Source organism: Bufo gargarizans, chromosome 8 (genome assembly GCF_014858855.1).
Source record: "Bufo gargarizans isolate SCDJY-AF-19 chromosome 8, ASM1485885v1, whole genome shotgun sequence".
In the NCBI taxonomy this organism is placed as follows: domain Eukaryota; kingdom Metazoa; phylum Chordata; class Amphibia; order Anura; family Bufonidae; genus Bufo; species Bufo gargarizans.
This window is the reverse complement of record NC_058087.1, coordinates 38,571,636-38,599,466: the sequence shown is the minus strand read 5'-3', so window position 1 is coordinate 38,599,466 and position 27,831 is coordinate 38,571,636. Positions and strand designations below refer to the sequence as shown.

The 27,831-nt window shown below is 43.2% G+C and overlaps 1 protein-coding gene across 1 annotated transcript in view; it reads left to right on the top strand.

The window, feature by feature from the left end:
• The window catches only part of MYO3B (myosin IIIB), a 342,729-nt gene extending 315,456 nt beyond the window's left edge, over positions 1-27,273 (top strand). The window contains exons 32-35 of the mRNA XM_044304441.1: positions 4,125-4,218; positions 18,646-18,749; positions 21,031-21,077; positions 27,132-27,273. Coding sequence (XP_044160376.1) covers positions 4,125-4,218; positions 18,646-18,749; positions 21,031-21,077; positions 27,132-27,273 — 387 coding nt within the window. The remainder of the gene's footprint in view (positions 1-4,124; positions 4,219-18,645; positions 18,750-21,030; positions 21,078-27,131) is intronic.
• Positions 27,274-27,831: the final 558 nt, after the last annotated feature.

Below are 27,831 nucleotides of genomic sequence, written 5' to 3'. Positions count from 1 at the left end.
CTATTATAAGCAGGAGGGGCTTATAACAATGGGCGGGGCCAAAACATTCGTGCAGCGCGCTCTACGCGCCACATTTATATATATGGGCGAGGCTTAGAATAATGGGCGGGAGCAAAAATATCACAGTGCGCTATATGCTACGTGGTTTAATAGCCTAAGGCTATCTAATACCTGGTTTTGGTCATTTAGTATTATTTAAAACATAACATTTATTACTTTCTTTAAGAACATTAAACAGCTCAACAAAAAATGCTACTTTTTAAAAGAATGAAATTGTCCCTATGATGTTAGATTGATATTTTATCTCAGTGTATTTTCTTTCATTTATTAAACTAGAGATTATTTATTATTCTGGGAGATAACATTGGGATATTACTTTCATATCCCCTTGGTTTCCTATCCTACATCAATATTAGTACATATTGTATCCACTTGTATAGGAGCGATCCGTACCGTTGAAATGAATAGGACGGCTTAGGTGTAATTACACCTGCTCACCGCTGCAGATGCAACGGCGAGCAGGTAAACAATAAAGAGGAGGCAGCACTGCACGCGCCTTCTTTTCAAACAGCTGATCGGTGGGGGTGCCGGGTGTCGGACCCCAGCCGATCTGATATTGATGACCTCTCCTGAGGATATGTCATCAATAAATATAACTTGGACAACCCCTTTAATAGGGTTAATTATGGTGTCAGAATCCCTTTAAAGATATGAAGCAACAATTGTTCATATTAACACCAATAGTTCTTACCCCCGAGGACGCCACGTTGGTGGCGAAACATGTTGGCTGAGCTGTGTCTTTATGTTTTTAAAAAAGGAAATGTGGTCCTATGTTAACAGTATGACAGAGTGAGCGTTATAGAGATTATAGAAAGGGAGAGAACAGGCAATAACTGGTCGCTATCAGCTTAGGGATAAGAGTATAGGGTTGATATAAGGGCTACAAGCGATCAGCAGGTAAATACCCTATGCTATATATGAGAGCATGCATGGCAATTATGCTGTAGCAAACTAACTAATGAATCGCTGCAATTGTCGCTTCAGATCCTTTAAGAGCAACAAGTGGATACAATATCTACTAATATTGATGTAGGATAGAAAACCAAGGGGATATGACAGTAATATCCCAATGTTATCTCCCAGAATAAATAATCTCTAGTTTAATAAATGAAAGGAAATACACTGAGATAAAATATCAATCTTTATAGCATCATAGGGACAATTTCATTCTTTTAAAAAGTTGCATTTTTTGTTGAGCCGTTTAATGTTCTTAAATAAAGTAATAAATGTTATGTTTTAAATAATACTAAATGGCCAAAAAAAAGGTATCAAATAGCCTAAGGCTATTGAACCACTTAGCATTGATTAAACCTGGGTCCGCATAGGGTCTTTTTTGGTTCAATTAGCGTGCTATATGCGCCAACTTTTTGTTCTCCTCAGACACCCCCTCAGACAAAATTCCTGGGTGCTCCCCTGATTGGTAACTCAATTTAGATTGTTATCTTTTAATATAATCACTTCCATTGCTTTCCATCCATGAAATTGCAGAAATTAGCAGACCTACCTATACATGGTAATACATTAAAAGTCATTATTTTTTCACTCTGAGTTCTTCACATTATAATTACTTTCTCTATGGCTTATTTAATGCTGATAAGCTTGAATGTTAGGCAAAAGAATGCTTTCAAATCAGCTCTGATGATATTTTATCTCATATGGATATAGATATTAATCCTTTCTATAATAGATAGTCATAAATGAAGGCAGTGCAGGAATACCATAGAGCAATTGTTGCCCCCCTGGGCAGCGGCAGCCTGGAATGGTGATCTACTGGGGAGCAAAAGTGCAAAAGAACATTGATCTCTTAATTGAAATAAATCCTGAGCTGTATGCACTAAACCCATTAGGTAATTTTACCTGTTTAAGGGCTCATGCACACGACCGTATGGATACGGATGACGTCCGTGTGCATTCCGTATTTTGCGGAACGGAATAGCTGGCCCCTAATAGAACAGTCCTATCCTTGTCTGTAATGTGGACAATAATAGGACAAGTTCTATTTTTTTGCTAAATGGAAATACGGACATAGGGCTCATGCACACAAACTTATTTTCTTTCCGTGTCCGTTCCGTTTTTTTTTTTTTGCGGACCGTATGCAGAACCATTCATTTCAATGGGTCCGCAAACAAAATGGAAGTTACTCCATGTGCATTCCGTTTCTGTATGTCCGCATTTCCGTTCCACAAAAAAATAGAACATGTCTTATTATTGTCCGCATTACGGACAAGGATAGTACAGTTCTATGAGGGGCCAGCTATTCCGTTACGCGAAATAAGAATTGCACACGGACGTCATCCGTATTTTTTGCGGATTCGTTTTTTGCAGACTGCAAAATACATACGGTCGTGTGCATTAGCCCATACAGAAACTGAATGCGCACGGAGTAACTTCTGTTTTTTTTGCGGACCCATTGAAATTAATGGTTCCGCATACGGACCACAAAAAAATGGACCGGACGCGGAAAAAGTGCATCAGCCCTAAAGAGAACCTCCTCCTGCTCTATAACCTGCTGCCCGCAGCCTGCACTGCATTTCCCAGGTGACAGGTTCTCTTTAGGGTAATATCGCTGCATCACACGTAGGCTGGGTATGTAGAGGGGTGCTCAGTTTTTTATTGATCTGCTTAACTATTTTTTTTTTATGAAAGAAGACCTGTCACTTCTCCTGACATGTCTGTTTTAGTAATTATTTGAATTCCCCATGTAGAACCCTTCTGGAGCATCTATTCTTAAGACCCTATGTTGTGCCATTCCTCTATTATTCCTGCTAGATGTTTATGAATAAAGGAAAAACTGGGTGTTACCAGTTGGAGCTGTGACCCTGCACAGTTTCACAATGGCAGCACTGCACTGATTAGATAATGTTAGGATGTGCAAGGACACACCCCAAACTGCTAACACCCATAACTTAATTCATAAGCTTCTAGCAGGAATAACAGAGAAATGGCAGAACATACAGTTATAAGAAAATATGCTCCAGAATTATTTTTACATGGGGAAGGCAAGTAGTTACAGGTCTTCTTTAACTTACAGGGGTTCTGCAGTTTTTTTAAACTAATCATCAGCATCTGATCACAGGGGTCTGACACCCGGGACCCCCGCCGATCATTTGTTTGAGAAGGCAGCAGTGCTGGCAGTAGCGCCGCGGCCTTCTAACTGTTTACCGCAGACCCAGTGACGTCACGACTAGTATCAATGGCCTGGGCGTGGCTAAGCTCTGTTCACTTGAATGGAGCTTAGCCCCACCCAGGCCATTGATACTAGTCGTGACGTCACTGGGCCTGGGGTAAACAGTAAGAAGGCTGCAGCACTACTGCCAGCGCCGCTGCTTTCTCAAACAGCTGATCGGCGGGGGTCCCGGGTGTCAGACCCCTGTGATCAGATGCTGATGATCTATCCAGAGGATATGGAGAGGTGGCCACGCTTGTCTGGTGAGCTCTTCATTCTCTTCTATGGGAGTTCTGGAAATAGCTGAGCGTGTTCGCTTGGCCCTTTTTGGAACTCCCATAGAAGTGAATGTAGAGCTTGTCGCGCATGAACAGTGCGCTCTCCTTCGCTTCGGGGGGCCCTGTTCCAGAGACAGAATCACTGGTGCCCTCTCCTTCACTTTCAGAGCCTTGTTCTAGAGATAGGTGCAGGACAGGTCCCAGAGGTGGGACCTGTACTTATCAGACATTGGTGGCATATCCTAGCGATATGCCACCAAAGTGGGAGATGGGTCTGTCAGACATGACACAACTGAAGCGTGTAGACAGCAGACACAGCAAAGTGAAGCTTATCTTAGGAGGGTGGTTGATTTCCATGCCCGACTGATACATAGTTTTATAAAATATAAAGATGTCAGTAATGCATTGTGTGCACGATTTTGTGGAGCTCATTGGATTTATCCATTTTTATTTGCTACTGTACTTCTGTGGCCAGCTTCAAATACAACGCAGAAGAAGTTCAATAAGACCAAGCTCCATCTGTCTGACAGACATGAAAAGAGCACGGATCCTGGGAGCTAGAGGAGTTTTGTGAGAAATTCTGTAACAATTGTAATATCATTTTTCTGTTTCCTATTAAGGATTACGATGTCTTAAACATGCAGGATGCAGGGACCATGCGCACAGACAGAGGTAGACAGAATTTCAATATCCTTGGACCTCGCAAAATTACAGGTAAATTATATATTCATCCTCAGTTTTAATGTAATAATAGCAAAACCTTATGGCAGCTTGAAATAGAAAGGAATTTACGGTAATACTAGAAGACTCAAAGTTGACTTTTACTGTGCAGTTCCTGCCTTAAAGGGACTCTTTTTTTTTCTGTGGAAATACGCTGTCTTCTGGCTAAACTATGGCCCCAGCAACTTCCCCGCAACCCCAGCAGGCACCTGCTGCATATGGCATGGGATTATCTCGTGAGCAGACCCATGGTGGTGATCATACTTACCTGATTCCTGCCCCTGGATACTGGCTCCACTGCTGGCCCTGTAGATCCCATGTTTCCCTACATCAGAATCCATTTTGACGTGGGACTCACATGCCACATGGGTCACTTCCAGCACTTCTAGGATGTTTGTGGCGATAGAGGGAACTACAACTCCCAGCATGTCCAGACTGTTATTATAGGGCATCAGTAGACATTATAGGAAGGGGTATAAAAAGAGAGAACTAGAATGTCCAGCATGACCAGACTGTTATTATGGGCTATCAGAGGACAAAATAGGTTGTAGGTATAAGGATATAACTACAACTCCTAGTATTTGACAACTTATAGAGGAAGAGAAACCACTAACCTCCACATACAGCACAGAAGCTCAGCCCCTCACATTGTGACATCCAACAAGTCCTTCACCACTCTGTCTCCTTCTGCAATGGTCACATGATGGTGACATCACTCAGGTCCTTCACCACCACTTCTCTATCTCCAGTGCTGTTCTATGTTGCCAATAAAATGTAACTATCCCTTCCCCTGCACAGCGCTTGGGCACAGGACAGTGTCTGTCTACTGAGCCATTGTCACTGTAGGGTATACATGCTGGGCCCCATGATGCTGCAGACGGCAGGCCCTGAAAGTCACTCGCTTGGCCCACCCACCATACAGCACAGTGCCATGCATAAAAGCCCTGCTACATCTTAAAGTAACAGGTATATAGCTTTTGGCTGAACCAGTCAATTTTGGTGGAACTAACCAACCATCTAATGTGTGTGGTGGTGGCTCAACTTTCCTCCAATGACTGATGTTAGGAGAAAGAAGGATCAGGCTGTTGGACTTCAACTTGCCCAATCCTATCCTACTTTTTGGTTACTTCCATGTTCAGTTCACCCATGTTTGATATGACCTACAAATAGGAATGATTCTCCTGTAGGCAAATCTATAGTGAAGCAAATATTTGCTTGTGTCAAGACCACATATGTGACAATTTCACAGATCAGATATTTAAAGAGGACCAGTCGCCTCTCCTGACATGTCTGTGTTACAAGTATCTGGTGTATCCGACCGACTCTGTCCAATCAGTGCTGCTGGTGCTAGACTGTGTAGGAACCCCCCCAAGCTGGTAACACCCATCTGTACCTTTATTGCAAGCTGATGGCAATTTATTCATAAACTTCTAGTAGAAATAACAGAGGAATGGCACAACATAGAGTCATAAGAATATATGCTCCAGAATTGTTATTACAAGGAGAATGCAAGTAGTTATGAAAACAGACATGTCAGGAGAGGTAACAGGTTCTCTTTAATATAGTGGCCTAGGTATGACTATTAGGTAATGATGGTATCCAAAGTGATCTTTATCAGAATACACTGAGAAGCCAATCATTACGGGCACGGTGAAAATGCATTCTGAAGATGAGCTCCCAAAGCCTTTGGCTTTTTGCTTGTATATATTGCTAATGAACTTGTTTTAATGTTATGATGGAGTTTAGTGCTGCTTCCGAAATGTTTTAGCCTCCAGCAGTAATCATATGTAATATTAGGCTTTGAATAGGACAGCTCCGCTGCTTAACCAAATTTAAGGAATGAAGATCAAAAGTAATGAGAACATACGGTAATTCAAATTGCATGCTATGGATAAATAAGAATATTAATATGATATCAACAGATAATTAACATGGGCTCTCATCTAATTTATTAGGAAAACATGGAAGGTTTTCTGAGAAAGTACAGTATAAAGGTTTAGTATAGACCTTTATAGCCACACCCAGAGCCAGTGTCAGCACCCGGCATACCCAGGCAAGGGGCCCACTGCATAGTGGCGTGCTGGGCCGGCTGCTATGAGCGCTTCCATCAATACAGATGGAAGCGCTTATTGCAGGAGCGCAGGGGAGCCGGTGGTCCTTTTATTCACTAACTGCAGCTCCTTATTTCCTCCAGGCCCGGCCCAGCGGTGACGTTGTGCTGCAGCGGGCCAAAGGAGCGCAGAGAAATGAGCCGCGGTTAGTGAATGAAAGAACTTCCGGCTCTGCTGCGCTTCAGCAATGATAGGTATGTGAGGGGGCCACTGGAAGGTCATTATAGTGTGTGAAGGCCCCTTACACAATATAATGACCCCCAGTGCCCCCCCCCCCACATAGTATAATGACCCCCAGTGCCCCCCATTGAGGTGAGTATAATAATCCTCAATGACCCTACGTTCAGTATAATGACGCCCAGAGCCTCCATTCAGTCTAATGACCCCCATACAGTATAATGACCCCCAGTGCCCCCTCCATACAGTATGACCCCAGTGAGAGGGCCACCGAGGGTCATTATACTGAATGATGGTCCACTGGGGGTCATTATTATAAATGGAGAGCCACTGGGGGGTCATTATACTGTGTGGGGGCAACTAGGGGTCATTATTCTGAATGATGGTCCACTGGGGGTCATTATTATAAATGGAGAGCCACTGGGGAGTCATTATACTGTGTGAGGGACCACTGGGGGGGTCATTATACTGTAGGGGGGCACGGCGGGTCATTTTACAGCGTGGGAGCCACAGGGGGACATGTAAATGTAAAATAAATGCCACAAGGGGGCCCACTGAGATTTATTGCCCAAGGGCCCACATGAGCCTGGAGCTGGCCCTGGCCACAGATATTACCTTGAGAGCCTAAAGCCTCCTTCACACGGGCGTCGCGTGTGAGGGCTGGATAGGAAGCGGGAGCGTCGCGGGAAAATGCACGATTTTTCAGCGTAAGTGCAAAGCGTTTTAATGCGTTTTGCACACGCGTGAGAAAAATCGGCATGTTTGGTACCCAGACCCGAACCCGGACTTCTTCACAGAAGTTTGGGTTTGGGTTAGGTGTTCTGTAGATTTTATTATTTTCCCTTATAACATGGTTATAAGGGAAAATAAAAGCATTCTTAATACAGAATGCTTAGTAAAATAGGGATGGAGGGGTTAAAAATAAATAAATAATAATTTAACTCACCTCATCCAATTGTTCGTGCAGCCCGGCTTCTCTTCTGTCTTCTTCTTTTAAGACCTGGGAGGAAAAGGACCTGTGGTGACGTCACTGCGCTCATCACATGGACCATCACATGATCCATTACCATTGTGATGGACCATGTGATGAGCGCAGTGACGTCACCAAAGGTCCTTTTCCTCAAAGAAGAAGACAGAAGAAAAGCCGGGATGCGCGAACTAGTGGATGAGGTGAGTTTAATTATTTTTTAACCCCTCCATCCTTATTTTACTAAGCATTCTGTATTAAGAACGCTATCACTTTCCTTTATAACTATGTTATAAGGGAAAATAATAATGATCGGGTCCCCATCCCGATCATCTCCTAGCAACCATGCGTGAAAATCGTACCGCATCCGCACTTGCTTGCGGATGCTTTCTATTTTCACGCAGCCCCATTCACTTCTATGTGGCCTGCATTGCGTGAAAAACGCAGACTATAGAGCATGCTGCCATTTTCATGCAACGCACAAGTGATGAGTGAAAATCACTGCTCATCTGAACAGCCCCATAGAAATGAATGGGTCCGGATTCAGTGCGGGTGCATTGCGTTCACCTCACTCATTGCACCCGCGTGGAAAACTCGCACATGTGAAAGAGGCCTAAATCATAGGAGTAAAGGTATGCCTTCCAACTTTTTGGACAGTCAAAGAGGGACACTTATGGTTCATTGTGTGAAAGATGCATTTTTCCTGAATATCTATACATTGCAATAGTTTTCTTAGCGCACAATAGCTTGAAAATGATCTGAATATAGACATTTGTAAAGTCCAAATTGCATCAAATAATGAAATACTATACAAGGCGGGCTCTAATATACAGAGAGGAACCAGACAAACACTTTCTGGATCAATATTGTAAATGTAATAATGCAAATCTTTAGCTCAGATCAAAAAGAGAGAGAGATTTAAGGATCAAAGAGAGACAGATGAACTTGGGTCAAAAAATAAGAACTGTCCCTCCAAAAGAGGGACACTTGGGATGTCTAGTAAAGGACATTTCCTTGGATAAAAATATACTTCCCTTTAGGGTCCATTCACACGTCCGTTTTTTCTTTCCTGATCTGTTCCGTTTTTTGCGGAACAGATCAGGACCAGATCTGGACCCATTCATTTTCAATGGGTCCTGGAAAAAATCGGACAGCACAATGTGTGCTGTCCGTTTCCGTTGCTCCGTTCCGCATGTCCGTTTAAATATAAAACATGTCCTATTCTTTTCCGCAAAATTCGGATCCTGGTACAATACAAAGTCAATGGATCCGCAAAAAACGGAAGACATTCGGATGTCATTCCGTATGTCATCCGTTTTATGCGGAATCCGTTCCTGGAAACACATAACAATTTTTTATTTTTATTTTTTTTCAAAGAAATCCAAACAACTTTATTTGATTATTGAAATTTATACATGTTTCCGTTTTTTGCGGATCCGCAAAAAAAAACTGATGACATACGGAAACATTTTCAGGAACAACGGATCCGCAAAAAACGGACCGAAAATCGGGATATAGGAAAATACTGACGTGTGAATGTAGCCTTAGGCCTTTTTATTTTCATGGTCCGCAAAAACGGGGTCCGTAGGTCCGTGATCCGTGACCGTTTTTTCGTCCGTGGGTCTTCCTTGATTTTTGGAGGATCCACGGACATGAAAAAAAAGTTGTTTTGGTGTCCGCCTGGCCGTGCGGAGCCAAACGGATCCGTCCTGAATTACAATGCAAGTCAATGGGGACGGATCCGTTTGATGTTGACACAATATAGTGCCATTTCAAACGGATCCGTCCCCATTGACTTTCAATGTAAAGTCTGGAGTTCTTTTATACCATCGGATTGGAGTTTTCTCCAATCCGATGGTATATTTTAACTTGAAGCGTCCCCATCACCATGGGAACGCCTCTATGTTAGAATATACTGTCGGATATGAGCTACTTCGTGAAACTCAGATCCGACAGTATATTGTAACACAGAGGCGTTCCCATGGTGATGGGGACGCTTCTAGTTAGAATACACTACAAACTTTGTACAAGACTGCCCCCTGCTGCCTGGCAGCACCCGATCTCTTACAGGGGGCCATGATCAGCACAATTAACTCCTCAGGTGCCGCACCTGAAGGGGTTAATTGTACTATCATATCCCCCTGTAAGAGATCAGGGCTGCCAGGCAGCAGGGGGCAGACCCCCCCTCCCCAGTTTGAATATCGTTGGTGGCACAGTGTGCACCCCCCATCGGGCCCCCCTTCCTCCCTCTAGTGTAATAAATCGTTGGTGGCACAGTGTGCGCCCCCCATCGGGCCCCCCCTTCCTCCCTCTATTGTTATAAATTGTTGGTGGCACAGTGTGCGCCCCCCATCGGCCCCCCTCTCTCTATAGCAGTAACAACATTGGTGGCAGTGTGCGGCCTCCCATCTCCCCCCCCCCCCCCGATCATTGGTGGCAGCGGAGTTCCGATCGGAGTCCCAGTTTAATCGCTGGGGCTCCGATCGGTAACCATGGCAACCAGGACGTTACTGCAGTCCTGGTTGCCATGGTTACTTAGCAATAGTACAATAGTAGAAGACTCATAGTTACCTGCTTGCTGCTGCGATGTCTGTGTCCGGCCGGGAGCTCCACCTACTGGTAAGTGAAAGGTCTGTGCGGCGCATTGCTAAAGAACTGTCACTTACCAGTAGGAGGAGCTCCCGGTCACAGACATCGCAGCAGCAAGCAGGTAAGTATGAATCTTCTACTATTGTACTATTGCCAAGTAACCATGGCAACCAGGGCTGCAGTAGCTTCCTGGTTGCCATGGTTACCGATCGGAGCCCCAGCGATTAAACTGGGACTCCGATCGGAACTACGCTGCCATCAATAATCGGGGGGGGGGGATGGGAGGCCGCACACTGGCCACCAATGTTGTTACTGCTATAGAGGGATGGGGGGCGCACACTGGCCACCAACGATTTATTACAATAGAGGGAGGGAGGGGGGCGATGGGGGGCGCACACTGTGCCACCAACGATTTATTACAATAGAGGGAGGGAGGGGGGGCGATGGGGGGCGCACACTGTGCCACCAACGATTTATTACAATAGAGGGAGGGAGGGGGGGCCCGATGGGGGGCGCACACTGTGCCACCAACGATTTATTACACTAGAGGGAGGAAGGGGGGCCCGATGGGGGGCGCACACTGTGCCACCAACGATATTCAAACTGGGGAGGGGGGGTCTGCCCCCTGCTGCCTGGCAGCCCTGATCTCTTACAGGGGGATATGATAGTACAATTAACCCCTTCAGATGCCGCACCTGACGGGGTTAATTGTGCTATCATATCCCCCTGTAAGAGATCGGGTGCTGCCAGGCAGCAGGGGGCAGTCTTGTACAAAGTTTGTAGTGTATTCTAACTAGAAGCGTCCCCATCACCATGGGAACGCCTCTGTGTTAGAATATACTGTCGGATATGAGTTTTCACGAAGTGAAAACTTAGATCTGAAAAAGCTTTTATGCAGACGGATCTTCGGATCCGTCTGTATGAAAGCAACCTACGGCCACGGATCACGGACACGGATGCCAATCTTGTGTGCATCCGTGTTATTTCACGGACCCATTGACTTGAATGGGGCCGTGAACCGTTGTCCGTCAAAAAAATAGGACAGGTCATATTTTTTTGATGGACAGGATACACGGATCACAGCCTCGGCTGCAAAACGGTGCATTTTCCGATTTTTCCACGGACCCATTGAAAGTCAATGGGTCCGCGAAAAAAAAAGGAAAACGGCACAACGGCCACGGATGCACACAACGGTCGTGTGCATGAGGCCTTAGGGTAAGGCCTCACAGGGCAGATTTTTCACAGCAGATTTCTTGCAGATTTTGCTGTGGATTTTCGCATGAATTCACCATATGCTTTGCAGCATAAACTGAAGTTCTGTGGATTAAATTTTCACTGCAGATTTTATTTTTTCACAACATGTGAATGAGGTTTTTTTTAAACTGTTAACCAGCTCTGCAGCATTTATGTCCTCGGTGGACATATTCTTATAAACTATAGGTCTTTTCTAACCACTGATGTTATGTCCCCCATTGAATATTTTGGAACTGCAACTTTACAGCTGTCAAGTACTGAGACGAAAAGCTAAAACACCAGAAAGGTTAGAACATGTCTTGACTGTAAAAAAAATTCTACTGAAATGTCAGCACTGGGAAAAAAAAAAAGAAAACTGATTTTTCAAGGCTCTTATAGAAATTGATGGACAGGTGGCCCATTGCTGGATCATCAATGGATACAATACAGGTCAGGCACAAATAAGGTGATGAGGGCTGTGGGCTGTCATTAACAATGAATGAACTAGTTGGAACTCTTCCTGTGTCGGAGGAAATGAGAATTGAATTTCAAAATAGTGGTTCAAGAGCTTGGTAGCCTTCAAGAAGACCATGGTTTTGCAATACACCCTATTTTCATGTGTCTAAATACTAAAGCATGGCTGGCCCCAAAAAAGTTTTACAGACATCAAGCCAGTACAGACCTAGTCCTGTTCTTAGCTGAGAAGTGGATGCAGTTGTATCTGGTCTGGACAGTGCTCTGCAAGCAAAGCAAAGCGGAGTCCGGACTGATACATTGTAGCAAACTAGTAGAGGGATTTGAACTTCTACAGATATATATTGTCTAGCCTGGATACAATTCCATCCACTTCTCACATGCCTATGTTTATTGTTCCTGTTCTCTGACATTACCTTTGTCCTGTGACATCTCTGTGAGCAATATTGGGGTCATTTATTAAGACTGGCCCTACATAACTTTGGCGTATCCACCGCCGGCTTAAATCTACGCCAGCTCCGCAAATTTAGATAATTTTCTACACCTAAAATAGGCATAGAAAATAATAAATGAGATGGCCGGCTGGGCCACCCCGAACTTATGCCCCTGAACATAGAAATGCATACTTACCTGCCCGCAGCCCTAATACTGCTCTATTCACGGATGCATCCTGTCCCCATGGGACCAGGAAGCAGCTGGGTCCCATGCCCGCTACATCCAATCACAGACCTCAGTGCTCACATCAGCTTGAAGATTACATCACAACTATGAGGTACCATCGTGACTGCTGAGGCCTGTGATTGGCCACAGTGGTCACATAACCCAGAAGCTTCCTGGTCCCACAAGGACTGAAAGCTGAAAGCGGCCAGGTGAGCTTGCTTTTTTATGTTCAGGGACACAGGTCCAGACAATCGGGGTTTGTTGGTCCTAAGGCCGGACAACTCCTTTAATGTTATTATTACCCCTGTATGGTGACATTACTGTGTTTATTATCCCTGTACTGTTACATCACTGTGTTTATTATCGCTGTACTGTGACATCACTGTGTTTATTATCTTTGTACTGTGACATCACTGTGTTTATTATCCTTGTACCGTGACATCACTGTGTTTATTATCCCTGTACTGTGACATCACTGTGTTTATTATCCTTGTACCGTGACATCACTGTGTTTATTATCCCTGTACTGTGACATCACTGTGTTTATTATCTCTGTACTATGACATCACTGTCTTTATTATCCTTGTACTGTGACATCATTGTGTTTATTATCCCTGTACTGTGACATCACTGTGTTTATTATCTCTGTACCGTGACATCACTGTGTTTATTATCCCTGTACCGTGACATCACTGTGTTTATTATCCTTGTACTGTGACATCACTGTGTTTATTATCCCTGTACTGTGACATCACTGTGTTTATTATCCCTGTACTGTGACATCACTGTGTTTATTATCTCTGTACTGTGACATCACTGTGTTTATTATCCCTGTACTGTGACATCACTGTGTTTATTATCCTTGTACCGTGACATCACTGTGTTTATTATCCCTGCACTGTGACATCACTGTGTTTATTATCTCTGTACTGTGACAGCACTGTGTTTATTATCCCTGTACTGTGACATCACTGTGTTTATTATCCCTGTACTGTGACATCACTGTGTGTATTATCCCTGTACTGTGACATCACTGTGTTTATTATCTCTGTACTGTGACATCACTGTGTTTATTATCTCTGTACTGTGACATCACTGTGTTTATTATCCCTGTACTGTGACATCACTGTGTTTATTATCCCTGTACTGTGACATCACTGTGTTTATTATCGCTGTACTGTGACATCACTGTGTTTATTATCCCTGTACTGTGACATCACTGTGTTTATTATCTCTGTACTGTGACATCACTGTGTTTATTATCCTGTACTGTGACATCACTGTGTTTATTATCCCTGTACTGTGACATCACTGTGTTTATTATCCCTGTACTGTGACATCACTGTGTTTATTATCGCTGTACTGTGACATCACTGTGTTTATTATCCCTTTACTGTGACATCACTGTGTTTATTATCGCTGTACTGTGACATCACTGTGTTTATTATCCTTTTAGGCTCCATTCACACGTCCGCAAAATGGGTCCGCATCCTTTCCGCAATTTTGCGGAAAGGGTGCGGACCCATTCATTCTCTATGGGGACGGAATGTGCTGTCCGCATCTACATTTGCGGATCCGCACTCCCGCATCCGTGCTTCCGTTTCTGCAAAAAAATAGAACATGTCCTATTCTTGTCCGCAATTGCGGACAAGAACAGGCATATTCTATTATGTCGGCAATGTGCGGTCCGCAAAATGCGGAACGCACATTGCCGCTTTCCGTGTTTTGCGGATCCGTGTCTCCGTGTATCCGCAAAACACATTGCGGACGTGTGAATGGAGCCTTACTGTGACATCATTGTGTTTATTATCCCTGTACTGTGACATCACTGTGTTTATTATCTCTGTACTGTGACATCACTGTTTATTATCCCTGTACCGTGACATCACTGTGTTTATTATCTCTGTACTGTGACATCACTGTGTTTATTATTTCTGTACTGTGACATCACTGTGTTTATTATCCTTGTACTGTGACATCACTGTGTTTATTATCCCTGTACTGTGACATCACTGTGTTTATTATCTCTGTACTGTGACATCATTGTGTTTATTATTTCTGTACTGTGACATCACTGTGTTTATTATTTCTGTACTGTGACATCACTGTGTTTATTATCTCTGTACTGTGAGTGACATCACTGTGTTTGTTATCTCTGTACTGTGAGTGACATCACTGTGTTTGTTATTTCTGTACTGTGACATCACTGTGTTTATTATCCTTGTACTGTGACATCACTGTGTTTATTATCCCTGTACTGTGACATCATTGTGTTTATTATCTCTGTACTGTGACATCACTGTGTTTATTATTTCTGTACTGTGACATCACTGTGTTTATTATCCTTGTACTGTGACATCACTGTGTTTATTATCCCTGTACTGTGACATCACTGTGTTTATTATCTCTGTACTGTGACATCATTGTGTTTATTATCCCTGTACTGTGACATCACTGTGTTTATTATCCCTGTACTGTGACATCACTGTGTTTATTATCCCTGTACTGTGACATCACTGTGTTTGTTATCTCTGTACTGTGACATCATTGTGTTTATTATCCCTGTACTGTGACATCACTGTGTTTATTATCCTTGTACTGTGACATCACTGTGTTTATTATCCCTGTACTGTGACATCATTGTGTTTATTATCTCTGTACTGTGACATCACTGTGTTTATTATCCTTGTACTGTGACATCACTGTGTTTATTATCCCTGTACTGTGACATCATTGTGTTTATTATCTCTGTACTGTGACATCACTGTGTTTATTATCTCTGTACTGTGACATCATTGTGTTTATTATCCCTGTACTGTGACATCACTGTGTTTATTATCCTTGTACTGTGACATCGCTGTGTTTATTATCTCTGTACTGTGACATCATTGTGTTTATTATCTCTGTACTGTGACATCATTGTGTTTATTATCCCTGTACTGTGACATCACTGTGTTTATTATCCTTGTACAGTGACATCACTGTGTTTATTATCCCTGTACTGTGACATCATTGTGTTTATTATCCCTGTACTGTGACATCTGTAAAGGGGGAATATTAATCACCAATATTATGCGAATATCGATAATTAATATTCCTAAATAGGAGGAACCGTCTAGTGAAGACTCCGCCTATTTATGCCTTTATATAATAACACAATACTTCGCTATGCTTTACACTAATCACTATACTAGCTGCATGCGCCTTACTTACTACCGCTAACAAGTACACACTACACAAAGGGTACAAGTAACACAGTATTTATTAACACCTGACACTACGCACACAATACAGTAACAATACAGCACTAAATATACAATACTCAACTACACTACACGTTTCCAAATTCCACCCACAAACTAACTATACAATACACACATACAGGTATAACAACCCACCCACCTGACTAATATTCTATCCCTAGGGGGCCCAACGAGGGTTAACGGTGGTCGTGCTGGGGTAAAGCAGACCACAAACCAATGCAGGGGTGATAACCAAGGGAATGGGGGTATGGCAGGGGTTAATCAGGGGAATCAGATATAACCAAGGGAATGAGGGTATGGCAGGGGTTAATATAACCAGGGGAATGAGGGTATGGCAAGGGTTAATGGGGGGTATGGAAGGGGTTATTATAATGGGGGTATAGTGGGGGGCTTAGCGTTGGTGGGATAGTGGAGGGGATAATAGCGTTGGTGGGATAGTGGGGGGGTTAATAGCGTTGGTGGGATAGTGGGGGTTAATGGGGTTTCGTTGGTGGGATAGTGGGGGGGTTAATAGAGATACTTAGGGTCCTGCTCGTTGTCCAGGGGGGCTCGTCAGTCCAGGGGATGATCCTCCAGGTAGGGTGGAGGTGTGTCCCTGTACTGTGACATCACTGTGTGTATTATCCCTGTACTGTGACATCACTGTGTGTATTATCTCTGTACTGTGACATCACTGTGTTTATTATCCTTGTACTGTGACATCACTGTGTTTATTATCTCTGTACTGTGACATCACTGTGTTTATCATCTCTGTACTGTGACATTACTGTGTTTATTACATCAGTGTTGTGACATTACGGTGTTTATTATATCCATTTTATGATATCACTTATATGTATTATCCAAGCTGTGTTATATACTGTAACTGTTACCATAAGAATATTTCCAGTGTGATGTGACATCACTGTGTGCATTTTCAGAGGCACCTGATAAATCATGCCTGATGTGGTCCTAAGCTTTTTTCTGCCACATAAGAGGATACCAGTAGTGTAACTTGCACATAATTGTGGCTGTGGGGATCCTTCTTACAGATTTTTGCATCATGATGTCACCAGGCCAAATATAGTAAACATTTATTATCAGCAAACTTCACCATCGTCAGAAGCAAAATACACAGCTTGTGTCATGCAGCCGCCCTTGGCATTAAAGGGACAATGCCGTCTTTTATTTAATCACATATTAACAACCTAGATGTGAAAATTCTATGTAATATTTTTTTTGGGGGGGGAAGGGGGTTTCAAAAATCAGGTGGATGGCTTCCTGGATATAATTTTTAAGTCACTCAAGGACAAAAAGATGTTATTTCATGAGTTAAACAGCTTTGGATCTCACACAGAATCGTAGTGCTTAACCAATGTGATAGGTACTATGATTCCAGAGTCCCACTATCATATCTGTACTGAATGAAAGCTCTTATCTTTGTAATTGGATGTTAATGACATTATAGATGCTTTCCCAAAGTCTCTTTCATCTTAAAATCATAGTTTGCACCTTGTTATCAGAAAATTAAATGCTTTAGTAACGCTTAAGTGTCTTATCTTCCAGCTATAAATGATGTTGTTTATGGTGGAGGATCATGAAATCCTTTACAAAGAATAGTAACAAAAGTCTTAAGGTGGCCATACACCTTAGATGGCTGTTCCTTTCAACACCAGCCCCCCATACACTTGCCCCCTCAGCTTCTCTACCCTGACACCGTGGGATGATCAGGACACTCCCATACACATTACATGATCATCATGCTAAAATGGCCAGATTCTGACCAGATTAATCTAGTGGTTATGGCCACCTTCATCATAATTTCTTCATAGTGGAGAGGAGACATTGGGGCAGATTTACTATTGCTGTCTAGTCTTTAGACATTGTAAACGTGGACTACACAGTCTAGAATTGTGGCAGTTTATCACAGTGGCTGATAGATGATAGTGTAATGAAAAGGAAGCAGTGCTCGCATGGAGCGCTGCCTTCTTTTGAAACAGCTGATCGGCAGGGGTGTCCCAGGTGTCGGACCCCCACCGGTGATCAATATATACCGCCTACACGACGCCTTTAAGCCTCCCCCCTTTTCAATAATCTGTTCCCCTTTTTCTTTTTACAAAACCACACTCCCTTGTTCAACAAGTCAAAAAAGCACTTCTAGATTATTGAATCTCTCCCATTTATTTCTTTGCTGACAAAGAATTTCTGTAATTCTGGCTTCTGGCAATGCATATGGTGGATGAGTAACCACCTGCAGGGTTGGTAGTGGTATCTTGTGCAGAACTTATAGTGTTTAAATAATACAATCATACAATGTGCAAATATACCCTACTCAAAAGTAGCTGCTGGGCTATGATCATACACCGTGGCTGCCATTGAATGGGCGCTATGAGCGCATTGTGAGTCCCCTCTAGAAACATGGCGCTTACACCCTGTGGTGCACATACACAAGTTTAAAACATAGGACCTAGATAACATTCAACTTTTAAATGTATAAACATGGTAATGAAGCTTCATCATATGCAGCTGTCTTTTCTTAGGTTCAGGCCGTATGTATCCTTTAGGTCTAGTAGTGCCCCCTTCAGTGATATCAGGAGATGTGCTTTGTGCAACCCTAACACTGACTGCCTGCATTGCGCCCCATAGTTGTACCAACTTTCTTGGTATTGAAAGCAGTCAACAGGGTTTGGAGGCAACCAAATTGTCCATATTGAACTTAATGACTCAATTTGCTTTGGAGTGAGAATGGCCGTGAGATAGTCAGGGAAATTGTAATATTTATTCTCTAGATAGAGAAATAGAGCATCTACTGTATACCCAATAAAAATGTTTTCTGATCAGATTTCACATGATTAGTACCATCTTGGTTTTATGACTGGAGGGCACTATTGGACAGTGCAAGTCATTAGATATTATACTTACCTTGTCATAATATTGTGATGTAAAATAATTAATTCTCTCATTATAGGCTCAGAACAATACTTTGAAAAAAAGTTGAGGACAACAAGACGTGGTCAACAGCCCAAAACATTGAACAGCCCAGAGGACAGCCTCTACTACAACCAAATTAATGTGAGTGTAAGGGGCTATTACTGAGACAGTATAAGGCAAGCGAGGCTCGGACTCAGTGGATAAAACATTGAGATTCAATACTCTGTTCTAAATATGTCATAAACTGTTTCACACAAAAGCCATAGCCCTAAGAACTCAAGAAAGGTCCCCACATTTAAACAGTTATGGAGTAGATCAATATTCATCACTAGATCCTGACATTGATATTAGTTAGTAGATCCTGATAATGACATTAGTCAGTAGATTGTGACATTGCCATTAGTCAGTAGATTTTGACATTGACATTAGTCAGTAGGTCCTGACTTTGACACTAGTCAGAAGATCCTGACATGGACATTAGTCAGTAGATCCTGACATTGACACTAGTCAGTAGATCTTGACATTGACAATAGTTAGTAGATCTTGACATTGACATTAGTTAGTAGATCTTGACATGGACATTAGTTAGTAGATCTTGACATGGACATTAGTTATTAGATCTTGACATGGACATTAGTCAGTAGATCCTGACATAGACATTAGCCAGTAGATTTTGGAACCAATCTACTGGAGGTACTTTGGAAAGTTAAATGCCAAAGTACCTCCTAAAAAATTAGTTTGTAAAATCTCAGTGCATTAGAGAACCTCCAGTATGGCCATCTAGTCTAGGTAAAGGGGTGTTCTTCTCAAAGAGGACCAGAGAGGTGAGACTTATTTAAAAAGTCTCACTGCATATGTTTCACTGGTTATGGGTCTGCCAGGGAGCTTTACTTCATTTACTAAGATCTGCTGAACTAACAGTGCTGCATTAAAAGTGAGGAAACTAGTAAAGCTAGGCATATAAGCTGACTGTCACCTCTCCCATCCCCTTCCCCCCTCTGTAACATACATGCTCAGAATGCCCAAGCATGGATGATTATTTTACTGAGAAGAGAACTGCCAGGCGCCACTGACAAGAGAAAGAGCCCTGAGCAACAAAGATTGGGCATGTGGAATCCAGTATGTGCAATCAATTTTTTCCCTGAAAAAATTGGCTCAGTGTCAGACTGGGGTTACTTGGGACCACCATAGGAAATGATTCATTGTACCCAACCCTTATTTCATCAATACAGTGTAATATATTTTGAATCAAAGAAATAGACCTTTGTAGCAAATGGTTGGCTGCTAAGTCCGCTCCAAATATATATATTTTTTCTCCTGGACCTTTGAGGACCACTATAGTATTAGAGCCTAGGTCCACCGGAGGATCATCTGGTACTCTGGTGGGCCATTCTGATCCTGGTTAGGATAGATACACATGTCCAGAGTCAGTATTCAGGACATGTGTCCACAACCCGAACTCAAAGCATTGTAAGGATCTATCATGCTGTGAGTTTGGGTCATTAAACTCACAGTTAGGCTGGGAAACACGCAATCCTAACATGTGAGTCCATCCTTAGGGTGGCTCCATACATATTAGATCATTAGCCAGCTCCGACAGTCTCAGCCAACTTTCATCTAATGTAAAAGGCTTATGTGGGTGAGGGGTTATGCCATACGGAAGGTAACTGAATTTTAGGTTTTCCCAGTGGGTCTTTTTAAGTGAAAGTATTTCAGTTCAGCAGTCAAATAAAGAAATAAAGTATAAAGAAAGGTTTACAAGGATAATGAGAGATGCGTTTAGGAAGAAGAAAGCTATGATAAGACAGAATATTATTTCAAAAAGTGCCTACAGAACAGCTAAAATTTCATCACCCCCAAAAGATAAAGTCAAATTTCAAAATGTATTTTCCTACTTTCTGTATATTTTACCTTTAGAATTCCCTGAGATAACATTCATCAGTTGTTAAGTCCTTCCTTTTGATAGTATTATTGCAGTAAAATACCTATTTTGCCCCAATCACCAGGTAGCCTCTTCATTTAATCGAATTAATATGGCGTCCTCTCGATAAATTGATGGTGTTAAGGGTCGCTGCTTGCTCCTTTCAATATATATTCAACCGTTCCCTCCTTCCTCTATTGTAACAGCCCATCTTTCCATCCCCTCTCTCAGCACTGTGCTGGCTGAACATGTGCCTATGCCCTTTATCTGTTGCTTTCATATCAGGCCGTCTCCTTTCACGGTGAATAATTGATGTGGTTTATCAAAGAAAACCAACATGCATGCTTCATCAGGCTCACTTGAACCCTTTGATCAAAAAAATTATGCTTTGACTTGTGATATTATCAGCATCTGCTCGCATTCAACACAAAATCACTTTGAATTAAAAATTTACGACTCCCTGCTTAGCTTCTGAAAGCGTGTTCTTGGTCCTTCCCGCAGGGAACTCTGGAATATCAAGGGAGCAAGCGGAAGCCGAGGAAACTTGGGTAAATATCTATGCTTATTTTAACATCTGTCAACAGAAGTCCTTTTGTAAAATTGAACATTTTTAAACATTGAAATTGCCTAATATTGGCCCCTGGATGTGTATCTGCCTTAACTAACGCATGCAGAGTCACCCACCTATAAAAGTGAGCTACGTATTTTCCACATGTAGCTGAGATGCTAAAAGGAGCAAGTGCTGTTTTCGTCAGAATGAGCTGGATGCTGAATACAGGATCTGCCGTAGTAACAATATGCATCCAGATTAAAGGGAAGTTCTGGGGAGGTTAGGGGCGATCTTGTATTAGCAAAATTTTACAAATCTGTGGACTTGCACAAGGTTGAGACAAGCTCTGTTGGTGCCATTACCATTCTGAAGTCTAGGAAATTTGGGTAGTAATCCCTATGGCAATCAAACTATTTGCCTACCAAAAAAAACTAGAATTAAATTGTAATTACGTTAGGGAAGAACCCTTAAAGGGAACCCATCACATTTAACATGGGAAAAGATTCAGTATAACTTGTATTAGGCCTGTTTCACATCTGCCTTTGGCTGATCTGGCAGACTGTTCTGGCTGGGAACAGCCTGCCAGATCTGTCACCGCTGGGCGCTGTTGGAATTCCGTCCAGCCCCATTAATTATAATAGGGATTGACGGAGGTCCGTCCGCAACCCGGCGAATATGCTGAGAATCAGCCGGACGAAGACTACTGCACACAGAGGTTTTCTTCCAGCTGACTCTTGGCATGTATGCCAGGTTGCGGCTGGATCTCCACCAGTCCCTATTAAAGTTAATGGGGCCAGCGGGTATCAGGTAGCGCCTGGCAGTCCCGGATCAAGACATCTCCAGCAGGCTATTTTAGCAGGGAGCAGCCTGCCAGAGATGTCTGGATCCAGCACTGCAGGATGCTACCTGAGTTGACTAAAGCAGATGTGAAACAATCCTTAAAGGGTTTCTCTCATCTCAGACAATGGGGGAATATCATTAGGATATGCCCCCATTGTCTTATAGGTGTGGGTCCCACCCCTGGGACCTGCACCTATCTCCTAAGGACTCCTGTCTGGCCACCACCAAGCACTCTCCCCATAGAAGTGAATGGGAGCGCACCGAGCATGAAAGGCCTCCGCTCCCATTCACTTCTATGGGCCCGACGTAAATAGCCTAACCAGATCTCGGCAGCCCCATAGAAATGAATGGAGGGAAGCTGCGCATGCGCAGTGCGCCCTCCACCTCTTTTGGCGCTCCATTCTTGATGTAGGTGCGGATCCCAATGGTCGGACCTGCACCTATCAGACAATAGGGGCATATCCTAGGGATATGCCCCCATTGTCAGACATGGGAATACCCCTTTTATTTAAATCTACTCTTTCTTTGTAAGGAGCCCAGTAGACAGACCTATCACTGATTAATGGCCATCTATATATGCAAAATCATTCAAAGAAGATTGTCAGTAACTGAATAGGACCACCCACTGGACTCCTAAACAGAGATTTAAATTAATGGAATAAAGGTTATTCTTAATGTTTTCCACTAAACTACATATCAATCTGCTCAGCTTCTCCTGCTCTACAGCAGCCTGCCTGCAGATTACACACTATGTTCAAGTTTGACAGGTTCCCTTTAAGAATGGCATCAAAATAGTCTTGTATTATAATATTATTATAACACTTTAAGCATTGGTTGTGCTCTTATAAAGCTGCAGACAAAAAGTGAAGAGTGTACTTGCCAAGTTCTTTCAAAGTGAGCTTTTCTTTCTTTATATGCTAGACAACCGTGAGTGTTAAAGGGTCTTTCCCACAAAAAATATTCTACAGTTTTTACACCATCCCCTGTATCTGAATACTTTTCTAATTGCATTTAATTTTGCATAGTCAGTGAGCTATTCAATAAAATGTATCTGTATAGCGCCACCTGCTGTTTTTTTTTTCTTATTTCTTTGTCCGGCTCACTGAGATGGTCGCACATGCTCAGTTTCATCCTTCAACTGCCTCCTGAGCTGTGATAGGGAGAGCTGAGACACGCCCCCCTGGCTGCAGCACAATAGACACTCCCCTGAGCTCTCAGCTTGATATAAATCTAGCAGAGCAATGAATGGGAAGATCTCTGGATCCATGGGAGGTACAGGGCTGGTTCTAGCTTTGTTAGAAAGAGATTATCATGTACTAGATGATGTATGATTTTTATTTTTTTCATTAATCATGGGATAACCCCTTTAATAGCTGATCAAATGTAAACAGGTAAAAAGGGTAGGCTCAATTTTCATTGCTCAAATCCATATTAATGTCATCCTGATAGCTGCTGTTCAAAAGTGCAATATGATTTTCTTTTTATCAAACTAATTGAAGGGCATCTGTCAGCAGATTTGTGCCTATGACACTGGCTGACCTGTTACATGTGCGCTTGGCAGCTGAAGGCATCTGTGTTGGTCCCATGTTCATATGTGCACATTGCTGAGAAAAATGATGTTTTAATATATGCAAATGAGCCTCTAGGAGCAACAGGGGCGTTGCCGTTACTCCTAGAGGTTCAGCTCTTTCTGCAACTGCCGCGTCCTCTGCACTTTAATTGACAGGGCCAAGAAGTGTAAACATCATCACACCTGGCCCTGTCAATCAAAGTGCAGAGGGTGCGGCAGCTGCAGAGAGAGCAGAGCCTCTAGGTGTAATGGTATCGCTCTCCAATGACAACCCATTATCTGCATTTATGAGCCAACACTCCTGTTGTGCATGATGGAAGAAGCCAAGGTAGTACACTCGGCTGTTTCCCCTGCTCCCATTCATCTCTATGGAGAGCAATCTGCATGAATCCTCTTGTTTTCTGCAGCTGGGAGAGTCACAGAGGTTGGACCTCCATCGTGCCTTTGTCATACCCTTTAGTTTTTGCAAATAGTTAGTGGTAATTTGGTTCTAGAGAGAATTTAAGTTAGGGATAAAAAGACAATGATGAAACTTAGGTAGGGAGCTGTCCAGCACGATGCTCTGAATGATAAGATCTGCTGATTACAAAGTTTGTGTATCTTGTATGTATCATGACAATGTATACTCATGTCTATGACAACTATGCGCAGGATATGTGATTAATATATGATGGGTGAATTGCTGACTGCTGGGACCTCCACCAATCATGAAAATGGGGGGTCCTTGAGTTCCAGAGTGAGTTGAGCAATGATCACACATGTGCGCCACCGCTCCATAGATCTCTACAACTGGAGCAGTCCTGCAGAAATGAATGGAGCAGTAGTGCACATGTATGACCATCACTCCATTCATGCTGGTGACTCAGGGACCCCATTTCTCATGATCAGTGGGGGTCCCAGTGGTTGGATAGTGTCATGCCCTTCTCTGACTATGTGCGGAGGTCGGCCAGAATAGCAGCACGTGTTTAGTGTTTGTTTTGGAGTCGTGCTGGATCCGCCTCCCATCAGGTGCACTGGGTGGGGTCATTAGTTTAAATGGCTCTCAATTCCAGTGCTCTGAGCGGGTTATAGAAATCAGTCTGGCCTTGGAAGGAAGGAAGGTTGTCTGTTCCAGCTCAGATAAGATAAGTGTGGTTTCAGTTTTTGTTGTTTGCTGTCTAAGTTGTGTTTGTGTCATCTCTCCCATCTAGGTTCTGTGCGAGCAGGCTGCTCCTATTTCCCCTTTTCGCCATCTCAGGGAATCTAGGGTGTTTTAGCCCAGGCACGGGGACACATCATTCCTACCACCAAGGTCTGCATGTGGGCTGAGCAGTGCAGGGAGAGAGGTCAGGGATTAGCTAGGAGGTGACCCTTCCCCTGCTTCTCGCCTAGAGCCTGGTTGTTGGTTTATCTGTGTGTCTGAGTGCTCGTCCGCCGTGACAGATAGATACTTATCACCGATCCTGTGGATATGTTTTTATGATGTAGCAACATTTTAATAAAAAAATATATAGAATAACGTTCTTAAAGAGATATTTGCCATCTTATTATTTAATTTGTCAATATGCTTATCATGCCATTGTAGAATGTGGTCAGATTTGTAGTACAGACAGACTGTAATAATAATAAATCATCTCCCATAATCCACCCCACTGAAATGTAAAGGAGCACTCTGAAAATAAGTTGCTGTATGTATCAGATGTATCCTAGATCACACCTTGGTCTATTGGGATAGACCAACTGGGATTGTTGTGACCGAATGCTTGGCTATTTCACACTTTACAACTTAAAAGGGTTGTAGGGGATTGGAAAAAAAGCTCTGCCTTTTTCTCAAAATTTCACCATTCTTATGCATTGGCTTTCACCAGTATTGCATCTGAGACCCATTCTTTTAATACGACCGAGTGGCATTATCAGATGCAGGCCATAGACAAAAGGTGCAAGGTCCCTGAAAAAACCCACAAAGTTCATAGTGGAAACTTTACCATAAGAACACCTCTTAAAGGGGTTGGCCACTTTCTGGTGACTTGTGACCAATGTGTATGTAAGATGAGTATATGACACTTACTAATATAGCCATTGTTGATAGTCTGTGCCGTTTGCTACATTTCATAAGCCATGTCCCCTTGTTAGGCAAATCTTCTGTGCTGTCTACACAGACATTCTGTCCATAAGATAGCTGCTGATGGGGGGGGGTCATGTGACCAGGCAAATCACTTCCATGTGATGTTTCCTGCATTCTAAAGCCAAGCCGATGTCGGCCAAATCATTGGTAACGAGCATTCGCAGGATCGCTCGTTAGCGATGGTCTGGCAGTCTAATACTGCCGCTGATTACCCAAGCTCGTTCATCGGGCAATCCAGATTTTTAAGCAAGCTTCAAAATCATCACTAGCGGGCGGCAGATCGTTGTCACATACTTTCCCATGACAGGTGTCAGAAGATCGGTGAGACTGGCAACACATGGTTTGATCTGACAGGTTTCCTGTGGATCAATAGGCGTCTGTGTTGTTTCTGGTAATGGTCACACCCCTTGCCCCAGGTGTTGCTAATGTGGTCACTTACCTTCCTCATTTATAGCTGCTTCTCCCACTATGCTGTGAGGTTTATAGCTTCACTTTCAGTTTTGGATTGCTGGTGTGTGGATCTCGGTGGAGTTCCTGGTGCTTCTATTGCTTCTTTGAAGTTAAGTCTTTCCTTTACCTTTTGTATTTTGTTTTGGTTCTGTGTGTTGCATTTTCCTATTGTTTGTATTAGGCCTGGGGGAGACTCCTGTTCGTCCTTCCTTTTGGAGGAACAGGTAGTCTCATCCCTGCAATTAGTACCAGGGTCCTATAGGGCTAGATAGGACTCTAGGTATTCCTGTGTATGAACACACCTACCTCTGGGGTCTGTTCATACGGATAGTCAGTCAAGATTTTGGTTAGGGTTTTAATAGGAGGTGTCCATGTTTCTTCCTTAGTTCTCAGGTCTGATTCCCTGTCCCCCCCCTTCCCTCTTATGTTCGGTGTGGTGTTTCCCTCCCACACCGAAGCGTGACAATTGTGCTGTGTAATTACAATCTGCTGCAATCTGGAGGTGATCTGCCTGGTCTTATGGACAGGACCTCACTGTGGACAGCACAAAAGACTTGGCAAACAAGGGGGCATGCCTTATGAAATATAGAGAATGGTGCAGAATTTCAGCAAAGGCTATATCAGTAAGTGCCCTATAATCATCTTACTAACACAACAATAACCAGAAAGTAGCCAACCCCCTTTAATGTCCGTGCTTTTTTCTATTGATGACCTATCCTTAGGATAGGTCATCAATATTAGATCGGTGGGGGTCCGACACCCGGCACCCCGGCCGATCAGCTGTATAAAGGGAATGCGCGCACAGTGCGCACGTGCCGTCTCTCTTCCTGCTTGCTGCTGCTATGTGTATGGCAAAGCAGCAGCAAGAAGGGAGACGGCATGTGCACACTGCGCGCCTTCCCGTCATATAACTGATCAGCGAGGGCGCCGGGTGTTGGACCCCAGCCGATCTGATATTGATGACCTATCCTGAATCCTTAAGGTCGTTTTAAGAAATACCCCTGCTCCCTGAGAAATGTTGAAACTTCTACACAATAATTTATGATGTCATTTACTATTACTTGGTTATACCCCCTTCTCTCATTTAGCCAAATCAAAGTTTTAGATGGAGAGGATGAATATTACAGACTGTTATCAGCTGTCGACTCGATACCCGAGGAGGATCTATCAGTCTGCAGCCCTTTGACCAAGGAGCAAGAAGCATTTTTTGCCTCTAGTTCTGTACATTAATCCGGACTAACTTGAAAAAGGTAAGAATATTTACTGCCGGGTCAACAGGATTCTTATAATGATTAGATTTGAGCAAGTGTAAAATCTGCCTCCACCAACCATTGCTGTAACCCCAGCCTGGCAAAGACCCACTACTAATCACATATAAAAGGTAAGTGATGGTGGAGGCGAATGTTAACTCCATTTTAGGAAAAACAAGCTAGAATTCTAGAATTTGCAAAAGTATGTATATTACATATATATAAAATAAAATTCTCACATACTAAGGCCTCATGCACACGGCTGTTGTTTGGGTCCGCATCCGAGCCGCCGTTTTGGCGGCTCGGATGCGGACCCATTCACTTCAATGGGGGCCGCAAAAGATGCGGACAGCACTCCGTGTGCTGTCTGCATCCGTTGCTCCGTTCCGCGGCCCCGCAAAAAATATATAACATGTCCTATTCTTGTCCGCAAAATGGACAAGAATAGGCAGTTATATCAATGGCCGCCCGTTCCGTTCCACGGAAGGCACACGGACGGCTTCCGTTTTTTGCGGATCCGCGGTTTGCGGACCGCAAA